At 41.3% G+C, this 12,210-nt stretch overlaps 2 protein-coding genes across 3 annotated transcripts in view; both read right to left on the reverse strand.

Moving 5' to 3' along the window:
* The window catches only part of LOC119411943 (serine/threonine-protein phosphatase 6 regulatory ankyrin repeat subunit C-like), a 1,101,338-nt gene that overhangs the window by 578,962 nt on the left and 510,166 nt on the right, over positions 1-12,210 (reverse strand). The gene's annotated exons all lie outside the window — the stretch shown is intronic.
* rassf5 (Ras association domain family member 5) overlaps positions 1,194-12,210 on the reverse strand; it is a 37,173-nt gene continuing 26,156 nt past the window's right edge. For both annotated transcript variants that reach the window (XM_037678924.1, XM_037678925.1), the window contains exons 3-6: positions 5,495-5,608; positions 1,738-2,047; positions 1,538-1,653; positions 1,194-1,445 (exon numbers count right to left, since the gene is read on the reverse strand). In XM_037678924.1, coding sequence (XP_037534852.1) covers positions 1,302-1,445; positions 1,538-1,653; positions 1,738-2,047; positions 5,495-5,608 — 684 coding nt within the window. In that variant the 3' untranslated portion in view covers positions 1,194-1,301. The remainder of the gene's footprint in view (positions 1,446-1,537; positions 1,654-1,737; positions 2,048-5,494; positions 5,609-12,210) is intronic.

Here is a 12,210-nt window from a genome sequence, read left to right on the forward strand (position 1 = left end):
ATTTGTTGAAATAGCACAAAAATTGTGGAACGAGAAAGATGCTGAAAAATGTACAGAAAAAAAATGGATCAAAACAATGTGAATGCTTCATAAAGATTCAAACAATAAGTGAGGCCTGAAGGCTGAGAACAAACAAAACACATGCGCACACACACACACACACACACACACACATGCACACACACACACACACACACACACACTCCAGTCAGTAGGAATGAGACCCATAATAAAATCTAAGTTCAACCTTGTCCCTCTTTTAGTTTTTCCAGTGTCTACATAACATATATGCATTGCAAACACATCATTGGTACATCATAGCCATTTTCATCAACTTTAAATATTTTTCTTTCTTTGTGGAGGAAGGTGGGAAGAAGACAAAAAATTATAATAATATAAAAGAAAATATAATAAATGAACGGCCAACACCCAAGAATTGTCTGTGGCCTGTTTGTGCAAAACAGAAGCTGCTTTTATTTATAATATATCCTGTTGAATTACATCTTTAAATCCTCTCATCCTTTTAAAAACCATTTAAATAAAATTGCCAATATAAGCTTTGGTGTCAAAGTCCTCCCACGTTCAGTGGATCGGCATCGATGCCTCTCTTAGCCTCACACCAGGATTTCAGGGGGAAATGGGAACACTAGTAACACAGCTGTCATTCCTGAAAGTGTCAGGATGGGGCGTATCGGAGGAGAAACGAAGAAGACAGGCGCTAACTCTTTAACGTGGCTTTTAGGTGGGCAGAAAAGAAACAAAGCCCCTAAAAATCCAGCATGAAAAATAACCCCTTCGATGATAGCCGGCGCATTGTTTTCAAGAACAAATAAATAAAAGAGCACAGTCTGATTGTCCTTCCGTCCCAGTTTGATGCAGAAAAAAGTAACCATGCCTTCTTAGCCTAAACTCTATGTGCGGGGCGGATGAGCAGACATACTCATGCATAAGTAACACTTGCAGTAGCAGCAGCAGCAGAAGTCGCAAAGGAGGAGCGGGAAATCTTTAAAAACATCTCGACTTCTATGCGTCTCAAACGAGCTGGAGGTCCAGCCCAGATCTGTGTGTGTCCTTGGCAATGAAAGACTCGTCCAGATCGTGCCCTCGCAGCGCAGGTGTGTGTGTGATGTACAGTAAGAGGGCTTGTGTACGTCCTGAGAAACGATGTGCACCCGCGTCTGCACGTTTGTGTGTGTATAAGGAGCCTAAAAAGTTCAGGTGACTTGATCACGGGGTCTTTCTGGGAAGGGGCGGAGTCAGAGTTCAAACGGTCCGCCTGTCTCCAGGTTGGAGACATGAGGTCAGGGGTCATGTTGTTGTAGGGCCTGCTGTAGCTTCTGTTTGTAAATGGTGTATTTTTGTTGCACGGCTCGAACGCGCTCCGCCTCCTCCTTTTCCAGGATGACCAGGAAGTTCTGCAGTTCGGGGACTGAGAAGGCGTGCCACTGCGAGACAAAGAGGAGGGCGGCCATTCATTTTCATTATCTAGTTTCTTTCAGCTGACAAAATAATCATGGACGTTGGTGGTCGTTCTCACCTCTACTTCCCCAGTCTCGTTTTCCTTGAGGACAAAGGTGAGCTGCTCTGTGTCTGGTCCTGCAATCAGCCGGAGCAGAAGAGGACGCTCCGACAGAGGAAGCTTCTGGAACAAGTCTGCACGGAAACACAAACAAATTCTCAGAAATGCGGCCGGAAAAACACGCTTTCCACAACGTGGAACCGGAGCGTTTCCCTCACCCTGACTGTCGCGGTGCGTCTGCCGGTATAATGCAAACTTGCGGGGATTGTCCAACACCATGAACTTCTTCAGCAGGCCCTGGATGACCTCCCTGGTGGTGGTCAGAGAGCTGATGTGGAGCTGCTTCACGCAGTCGCACGGTAAATAGAAGGACGTTCTCTTCTCTGCGTACCCACAGTCCGTTTCGTCCTGGTCCTCTGATGGGTTGTGGTTGCCCTCTGAGCTTTGCGCCTTCACGGCGGGGACCGTGACGGGCCGACTGAGCCGCAAGTGGACCTTGATGAAACCGGTGTAAGACCCATCAGCAGCCTGGCAAAGAAAAACAAGAAAATCACATATGGCACATTATACTATTTTACAGCGATACAGCAATCTATAGCAATGGCCTGGACAAGCAGAGACCTTATATAATATATGACCTTGATTTGTGACCTTAACCTCAGAGCTGGGGGGTGAAGATTATGCAACATGCTGTTTAGTGGTGGTACAAATGTGTTTCAAGTTTAACTAAATTGTCTTGAGCTGATCAGAAGTTATGGGTGGGACAAAGGAAAGTTTATGGATGAGCGAACTGAGACTTTACCGTAATACGAGGGTTCCCACACTTTTTCAGCACGCGAGCTACTTTTGAAATGACCACGTCAAAGTGATCTGCCTACTATAAGGCCCCGTTTACATGAGAACAACCTCTGGAAACATTAGTGTTTTTTTCAATATTTATTTTTCGGTTCTCAAAATGGCGGACACTCGGTGTGGTTCGAGCTCTTTAGCATAGCATTTTTCACGCAAAGCTTTTAATAAAAAAAATCAGTAAACAAGTTCTCAGCTTCTTTTTGCAGAGGAAAACAACTTTTTAGACGAAGGCACGGGTTTCAACCGTGAATTTTGGAGCTTTGACAAGACAGAGTTTTTTTTTCTCGAGGTCAGCCTGTTAGCTTAGCTCGTAGCTTAGCTTCTCAGATTAGCTGCTTTTAACAAGCCAAAAATGTGATTTTGGACGGTTCAAATGGATTTTAAAGAGAAAGGGAGGGGTCAGTGAAGAGCACCGGAGTTGAGCCTTTTGTCATCCAGTGCCTTCAATCGAAAGAGAGAAACATGAAGAAACGATAAAGCCGATAAATGAAAATGAGGTCGATAATTTTCATTCATCATGCGATTGATTTATAGTTTATCGCGACAGGCCTACTGACGTCTACTTTTTTTAATGCCATGCGATCTACTCATAATGCCTTTGCGGTCGACCGGTAGATCGAGATCAACGTATTGGGCACCCCTGCCGTAATACGTCTTCCTTTGATGGGCGTATAAAAAAACGAGCAAGAAGTCGAGAGGGGAGAGAGTTCTGCATGAACACCATAACAGGAACCGTATGTGAGACAAGAGACCTTAGAATCACTTTTTCCACTTTCTTCTGGCTAATCAGATGAATATAAACCAGAAAGAAAGCAGTTCTTAAGTTCCTAGCATCTTCAAGGTAGTATCTAATTGGGCTGCGAATAGATTTGCAAAGGGGTCTCCAAAAATGCCTCAGGATGTCCGTGGTGGTTCAAATACATGGACATACTCCATACATGTACCGGTATATGCAAGGGTGGAAGTAACAAATTACAAATACTCACATTACTGTAATTAAGTAGATTTTTTGGGGTACTTGTACTTTTATGAGTTTTTCTTTCAAGTGTGTAATTTTACTCATATTTAAGTACAATTTAGACCATGTAATCTACTTTGCTACTTTTAAAATCAGAAGTCGCAACTGAGTACGGCCGCAATTTAAATTAATATTCGAACCGTTCATCTGCATCTTTGTAGCCAACAAGGCTCTCAGATCACGAACGCGCAAATTACCTATGACGTAGGCAAAGGACAACTCCGTAGAGTAGAGTCATTTATGGACAAAAGATTTGGGGAAAAAGACAAAATGGAGACAGAGGACAACACTGTCAACAGAGAAAATGAGGAGGTAAAGGCTGAGGACGAGTGCCCGTGGTCATACATGGAGGAATGTTTCATGTACAGAGGGTGAAAAGGAGACGGCGTCCAGATGCAAACTGTGTTTGATCTCTACGGTGATAACAGCTTACAAGACTTCAGCATCTAATCTCAAAAAACATATTGTGGTATAGAACGTTTTACAGCTACTTGTATTGATGTTTTATTGTTTGTATGTGTGGGTTATTAGTTTGGCTAAGTATGCAAAGATCTTAGATGTTGTCACTGCCATCGGTTTAACTGGTACTAAAATAAGACGGAGCTTCTGAGCGTCTGAGAAATGGGCTTTGAATGTAGCGATTATATACAGTAAATCAAACTGAATGACTTCTACTGACAACACAATAAAACATCAATTGGTTAAAAAGTAACTAATACTCTGAGTAGTTTTTGAAAAAAGTACTTTGTACTTTTACTTAAGTGTTTTTATAACACCTGTACTTTTACTTGTAATTGAGGACAATTTAAACAGTGTAACAGTACATGTACTTGAGTACAAATTTTCAGTACTCTTTCCACCTCTGTGTACATGTACGGACATACATGGACGTCTGTTTCAGGTCCAAAGCTGTGGCACCAGTTACCACTGCGTGTCAGGCAGCTCCCCCTCTCACCGTCTTCAAGTCTCATTTGAAAACTCACTGTTATTCATGGTTTTTGACAACGGGTGAGCTGATTTTAACTTGTCTGTATTCTAGTTCTTATCTTTATTTGGATCTATGTGTCCTTTGCTTGTTTTGTTTTTGCTGTGCAGCTCTTCGGTTGGCCTTGTTGCGGTTTTAAGTGCTTTATAAATAAAGTGGTATAATGGACCATTTTAAGGAGAGAGACGGGAGGAGGAGTTTCCTTCATAATATTTAAAGGGTAAGATTTTAAAACACAAGTCTCAGTCTTGTAAACTATTTCCATCCATCCATTATCTTCCGCTTGTTCCAAAGTCGGGTCGCGACTATATTCCCCACATTTTAAAAAATGCACATTCAAAGCACATTGTTGAAATTTAAGCCCACCGTTAGCTGCAGCGTTGTTGTTGGCAGCTCATTAAAGTGATAAAACAAATTATTTCATGGTGAAGGGGATAAGGGCTTTTTGTGCTGCTCCAGTCAAAGCAGCGTAACGTTCATCTGCCTCGTCAGCACGAACACGGACATAAATCTGTCTTTGTCGGGGTCGGAGGTCAGGCCAGAGGTGGCACTAGGACAGTATTGGTTTCAAAAGGTTGTGTTTAATTTGTCCTCGCAAGAATGCAAAAGTGGTGTTCAGCCATTCTCTAACTCTGGAACCTTGTTTTGAAAAATACCATTTAGGGGCTCCTACAAAAAAATAAAAGGTGTCAGGAAGCAACAAAACCTACATTTTCGTATGTCTAAAGATTCATCTTTACATTGTATGTAAAAAATTAAAGAGCAATATGAGGATTTATTTAGTAAAAAGGCAAGAAAGTTCTTTCTAAATTGTAGTTGTGTTGGTGATTTACTTATAATTTCTATTATTACATGAGAAAATATATGAAAAACATCTTGGTGTTAAAAATGTGTATATATTTATTTTTTAAAAAATTGTTAAAACACAATTGAATTTTTTTGTCAGCGTTGCCACTTTGTGATAGATTTATGTATTTTTTAACAATTAAAAGCAATGTGAGTGAGACAGTTTTGATTTATTTAATCAATTTTTAAATCGATATTATGATTTGTTGCAGGAGCAAATGAAAAAAAAACACAAATCCCATGAAATACGACCAGAAAAACGATAAAAACTCACCAGTTTCATGCCATTTTCAGACACTTGAGTGTTGTATTCTTCTATCTTGGCCTGCACCTCTTCCTCTGACAGGTTTTTAGTGCTCCCCTCCTCTTCCTCCTTGGTCTTACTTTGCTGAAAGGCAGAAGAAAAATAAACATCAATGAAGCCAATTAGTGTTTTATCTTAACCAGCAGATGGTGCTGCTTTAACCCCTCCAGTAAAACCATATCATTCCTGTTTTTGCTCAAGATTAAGAGGAAACACTCAGAATCCAGACAAACTCTTTCACCTCCTTTGAAAATGCGGAGACTTGAAGTCATTTTGTGTTAAAACAAACCTAAGCAGGCCCTGCTGAGTGGCGTCCTCTTCATCGGTCCTGTTACACGACACGGAGTCAGGAAATGTTGTGAATGGAGCACATTCAGCAGCACAGCACAAGAATATTGACAGCAGAGTCATTTCAATGAACGAGAGGCAGAGAGACGGAAGAAACCATTAAAGAAGGAGGAGGAGGAGGAGGAGGAGGAGGTGGGGAGTAAAAGGGTGAGGAAGGATGAGAGAATAGCTGCTGAGCCAGCCTTAGCAACACAGTTTGATGGAGTTATTTATAGTTCAGTGGGATCCATTCTCCTCTCGTCTTCTGCAGTTTGTTTGTATTTTCTGAGGCGGAGGGAGCGTGGGAGGACGAGCAAACGGGAGACAGGAAGGGTTTTCTGGAGGGGAGTCCTCAGCTTTTGTGATGAGGTCATCATTTTCTTAAGAGTTCTCTTTCAGGGTGTTTGTGCCAAACAACACGTGCACACACAAACACACACATGCGGAATGATCTTTGCTGGCAAACAATAAGAGGCTGCAGCATAAAAATGAATCAATAAATAAAAATCAAAGCCGATGTTGTTAAGATGAATGAGAGAGAGGATTGCACATCGCCCGCTGCCTTTCCTGTTAGAGTTTTGGACTAAGATCATTTATGTTCACAGTTAATATTTTCCTTGAAAATAAAAACCTTGAAAACGTTGTACAGTAGCCCCTCGCTACTTTGCCGTTCGACGTTTGCGAACTCGCTCTTTCATGGTTTTTCAACGATTGCCAACTTTAGTATTACTCACGTGACTGGGATGGTACGGGACGGTTCTTTGGACAGGCGCCGTCATATTGTAGTTTTCTTTCAATAAGCCTATACTGTAACACCAGTAAAAAAGAACTACACTACCCAGAAGCCAACAGTGCTTCCAGATGCTGCTTTTTGCAGAAATGGAGGGAAGATTTTGCAACGAGAATCTACGCTAACTATGATGCTCACACCCTAACAATTTTCAGTCAGGTCGTCTGGACAGTTTCATTTTTTTGTGCTGAAACGTTTCACCTTCCATCCAGAAGGCTTCATCAGCCAAGGAAACACACAACACAAAACTGATTCTTCTGGACTTTGATGGTTTTGAACCAGTTTGACACGGCTGTCAACAAGGAAGAGGGCCGGCACCGGAGGAGGGGGCGTGCCAAAGGCACCATCTTAGCACCAACATAACTGGCTTGTTCCACATTGGAGTAAGCTGTTGGGGGAAGAATCAGTTTTGTTGTGTGTTTCCTTGACTGATGAAGGCTTCTGGATGGAAGGTGAAACGTTTCAGCACAAAAAAAAGAAACAGTCCAGATGACCTGACTGAAAAATGTTGGATTGTATACCTGGATTATTGAGCATGGACTTTGTTGGTATGAAGCTCAGAGAATTGGCAGGAAAGTCACAAATAATCCTGAAGCTTCCTGAAGCTATCCACGTGCACATCAACCTGGAAGGGGCGGCGGACTTCGTCGCTGCAGGGTAGGTCTGAATTTAGAACATCAAGAGTGTGGGAAGGATTTATAAAGCCTTAAAATATATAAATACTAAAATAAATATAGCGTTCCTCCTTCATGGTTTTTCACCTATCGCATGGGCGTTTGGAATGTAACCCCCGTGATAATCGAGGGACTACTATACACAATCCAATGTCACAGTATGTGTTGTGGATGACTCTCAGCTACTACCAGACCAAATCTTACCTCAAAGTCTGTAAGCTTGACAGAATTATAGTAACTTTTGTGTTGGCTAAAATGAATTAGCTGTTGCAGCCATTTTGAATTGGATTGTATCCAAAAGGAAAGGTGTAGAGATAAAACAAATCAAGATGATGCTGTTGAAAAAAAAAATCAATTCAATGTATCAACAGAACTGACAACCTCCTGCATCTTGTAAAAACCTTAAACACATTTAAAACATGTACTTATGTTCATGAAGAGCAAAGAGCTGAAGAAATATGAAGCTTCTGTTGAGTGATCCAGGGTTAGGACAAGAATCTGAGGGGCACGTAGGAGTCGACTTGTTTCTAAAATTCCTCCCAAGTTGAGAGCAACAAAGTGAAAAGGACCTCGCAGGAATTCCTGTGTTTGTATTAGAGTTTCTAAATGTATCGGAGGCCGAGCCCTGCCCTGGCTTTCTGCATACCAGTGAGAGTGAAGCCATGACAATAGAGCTGGACAATGGTGAAGTCCAAGAACAGAAAACAAGGTCCTGGCTGGACCGGGTCACGATGGAGGGAATGACTGAAAGCACATCGAGTCAGAATGAAATGAAAGTAAAGGAGCAAAATAGCTACAAGAAAACATCGATGTTGGGAACGAGCGCTTTATGAGACTCCCGACGAAGGATTAAAAAGTGTTAGCTAGTTTGCGCCGACATATAATTATCATGATTTTTTTTTCTACCTCATATGTGTGGAGGACAGAATGTGACAGAATGAAATAAATAAACACATAATACATACGTAACAATTAAATGTATCATTTAATTATTAAATACATCATTAAATATACAATTAAATAATTAAATACCCCATTAAATAATGAAATGTACCTTTAAAATTATTTATTTCATGATTTATTTAATTTTATCTCCTTCTGCCATCCAGCGTCAACATGAAATCATGTTAACTGTCAGCCTCAGTCGTCAAACCCAGTGGGCGGGACTAACCCTAACCCTGACGTCTGATTGGCTGCTCCTCACAGCAAGCCAAAACAAAATCGACCACTATTCGCCCTAATTCATTTTTTTTAGGAAATGTTAACAACAGTGTGGAGAGATACATTCCTGCTGCTACATTTGATTTTTTTTATTGTTTAAACATGAATAAATATGTAACAATAAACGAAACCGGACCTGTCCCCGTTTCTTAATTACGTCTTGATAACATTTTTTTTTTGTCTCTGTGCAGGAAATGTCCCCAGATTTAACTTCAGAAATCTGGCCACCTTAGCATGGAGGGAGCGGCCATGTTTGAACTGACGTGAGACCAAAGCAATGGATTTCACCAGCGTTAGTCCCGCCCACTGAGTTTGATGAGTGAGACTGACAGTTAACATGATTTCATGGTGACACGAGGGCGGAATGTCCATCCATCCATCCATTATCTTTACCCGTTTATTTCATTTTGGGTCACGGGGGTCGCTGGTGCCCATGTCCAGCAATCGCTGTGCGAGGGGCGGGGTACACCCTGGACGGGTCGCAAGTCCATCACAGGGACACATAGAGACAAACGAGACAAACAACCATTCACTCTCTCACTCACACCTAGGGACAATTTAGAGTTACCAATCAGCCTAACATGCATGTTTTTGGTCTGTGGGAGGAAACCAGAGTACCCGGAGAAAACCCACGCATGCACGGAAAGAACATGCAAACTCCACCCAGAAAGGCCCCTGGACCGGGGTTTGAACCAAGGACCTGCTCGCTGAGAGGCAGCAGCTCTACCAGTTGCGCCACCGTGCTGCCCCAGGGCGGAATGTGACAAAATTAAATAATTGAATAAATTATGAAATAAATAAATATATCATGAAATAATTTAATTGTGTATTTAATAATTTAATTGCATATTTCATGGTGTATTTAACAATTTAAATGCTTATATAATGATGTTTTTAATAACTGAATGATACATTTCATTATTGTGTATTTATTTATTTCATTTTGTCACATTCCGTCCTCCATACATATGTGACCCGTGTTGGCAAAATGAGTCCCATTGAGAAATTTTTCAGTATCGAGTTGTTTTTATTTACAAATTCTCCAGCTCAAATGATTTAAACAAGATATATATAAAAAAAGTTAAAATCTGGAAGTTAATTTCCGAGCCAGCGACAGGCTGGTTTTGTTAACGCGAGTGCTGATTAAAGCACTTGAATTTGATTGGTGTGGGGTGATGTCCTCAAGAATTCCTATTTTAAAAGGGTAAATTATATGATGGGATTTCCTGGTGTTACGGCAACCAGCAGAGAAAAATGGTCAATGTCAGAGGAAAGAAAGATTATTTCTGAAGACAGACCTGTTAGAAAACGTTGACTTAAAAGTTAGATATGGAACGTTATTTAGATCGCTGAGTGGTCTCTTTGTGGACTCATCATTATGCAAGTATTTTTGTAGATATTTTCTCGGATCTGCACGGCAGCCTTTGCTCCTGATTCTGACTCATTTTACCAGCATGGATCACATACGTCAAAACTAAAATGAGCTCATTCTGCTTGGGTGACTTGCCTCTAAATGATCCCTGAGCTAATCCCTGAGCTAATAGCCGATAGCACTTGGGTGAGTTTTACCACAGACATTTGGACGTCCTGTGTTAGCTCCATTAGCATGATTACATCGCAATGGATAGACAAAAACTTTGACCTTACGAAGGCTGTCCTTCATGCACAAGCGTGCACAGGATCCCACACTGCAGCTAGGAACCTGGAACAAGCCTCCACTAGTGAGACAGCATCGCAGGTGACTAATGCTAATAAATAACATTTAACACTTTTCATTTAATATAAGTTAAAGTGCTATGCATTTTATATGGCTGTTACTGAAGATATGTCACCGGCTCTTACAGCTGTTACACAATTTTTATAGCAAATAAGCCTAAATGAGACAGTTATGTTCTGACAAAGGAACGTATATAAAATATCAGTATCGGTTATCTGTCAAATAAATTTTAATATATCGGCCAAAAATCCAATATCGTGCATCCCTACTAACAAACAAGTGTGAACATATCGCCCCGGCGAAAGCTTCTCTTCATTGGTTCCCTGATCGTTTATTTATAACCTTTGAGGCCCTGAGGCTCCTGAACATGTGTCTGACCTCAGGCGGTCGTATGTGCCCTCCAGATTCTAATGATCATTTGGGTCCGGGCTGGTCCGCAGAGGTGATCGGGCCTTTTCAGTTGTAGCTCTTAAACTGCAGCACTGTATCTCCTCTTTGTCTTTTTTCTGGCAGCTGCATTTCTAACATCCTTCTACCAGTATACCCACTGTCCCTCCTCTGGACATGTCCAAACCATCTCAGTCTGGCCTCTGCAACTTTATCTCCCAGTTGTTCAACCTGTGCTGTACCTCTGATGATCTCATTCCTGATCTTATCCATCCCTGTGAAAACCTCAACATCTTCATTTCTGCCACTTCCAGTTCTTTCTCCTGTCTCTGTCTCCAGACCAGACAACTTAGCTGGTCTCACCACTGTCTTGTAAACAGTCTGTCTCCTTAATATTTTGAAAAGGTTATGTCCTAAAGATATTATTGCTTCGATTAACATGTTGTTTTAATTTCTTTTAGTTGCTCTGTTTTAAATTGTTTTAGCTTTTTTTTATTACTCTCTGTTGGTGTAGTTTTATTCCACAGCACTTAGGTCCAACTTGTGCTGATTTAAATGTGCTTTATAAATAAAAATTACAACGACAACTGGCATATTATATGATCAGGTCTACATATTTTCATTCATCTCTAAGAAATGATCCAATTTGGATCAAGTCGTCTAACCTAAAAGTTCACGTTTAACTTTTGAGAGCTCTTTTTGTTCCTCTAGGATCATTACACCGTGCACACTCAGTCTGACACGTAGAAACTCTGTTTACTGAATAAAACAACTAAAGCTCCTGTGAACCATTCTGCATGTTTTGTTTCTGTCTGATAAGAGTAAAGTTGCGGGTGACACAGATCAGACACTTGCCACGGTATCTCGTTCATCAGTGATGTTCTGACAGATGTCAGGCAGCCTGTCTGTGAGAGTCATGCAAGCATCACACACTCACAAACACCCATGCGCCACCATGCAGATGTGCACACAGCCTCAAGGCGACATGAGTAATTGTTGGTCCTCTTACTCTGATGAGAACAGACACGAAAGGTCATCTTGAAACGTCTCAACAGAGCTCTGGATGCGGAACCACCTTCCCAACCTGTCTGTTTGTATACCAGCTTCCTGTTAACCCTTACGTGTGAACACACTGCATAGAGGAAAACACACCCTGATTCTGTTTCAACGCTCAAAGATGACCGTGTGCTACTGCTGCCCAGTGTACACACACACACACACACACAGGTACAAGTGTGTGTGAGCAGACACTTGTGTTTCCATGATTACACTGACTTGTGTTACTTTCTTACATCTAAACTCCCGTAAACTGAGTTGAATCTTTCTCTGACACTAAAACCTGAGCTCATCCCAACCATTCATTTGTACGTTAAAGGAAAAGCTTTAAGCTCCTATAACCGCTGTTCCACCGTGCTGCCCAGAACCCCATGTTGCAGTCTGTCAAAGAGTTAGTTACAGAATTATAATGGTTTGCATCCGTTCATTTTGAAAGCTCTGAACTATTGATTTAAGCATCAGTTATCAGAATGAATGAATGAATCTGTAGTCTTAGTGGGGTTCATTGATCTTA

The sequence above is a fragment of the Nematolebias whitei genome, chromosome 7, assembly GCF_014905685.2.
Source record: "Nematolebias whitei isolate Nwh7 chromosome 7, NemWhi1, whole genome shotgun sequence".
In the NCBI taxonomy this organism is placed as follows: domain Eukaryota; kingdom Metazoa; phylum Chordata; class Actinopteri; order Cyprinodontiformes; family Rivulidae; genus Nematolebias; species Nematolebias whitei.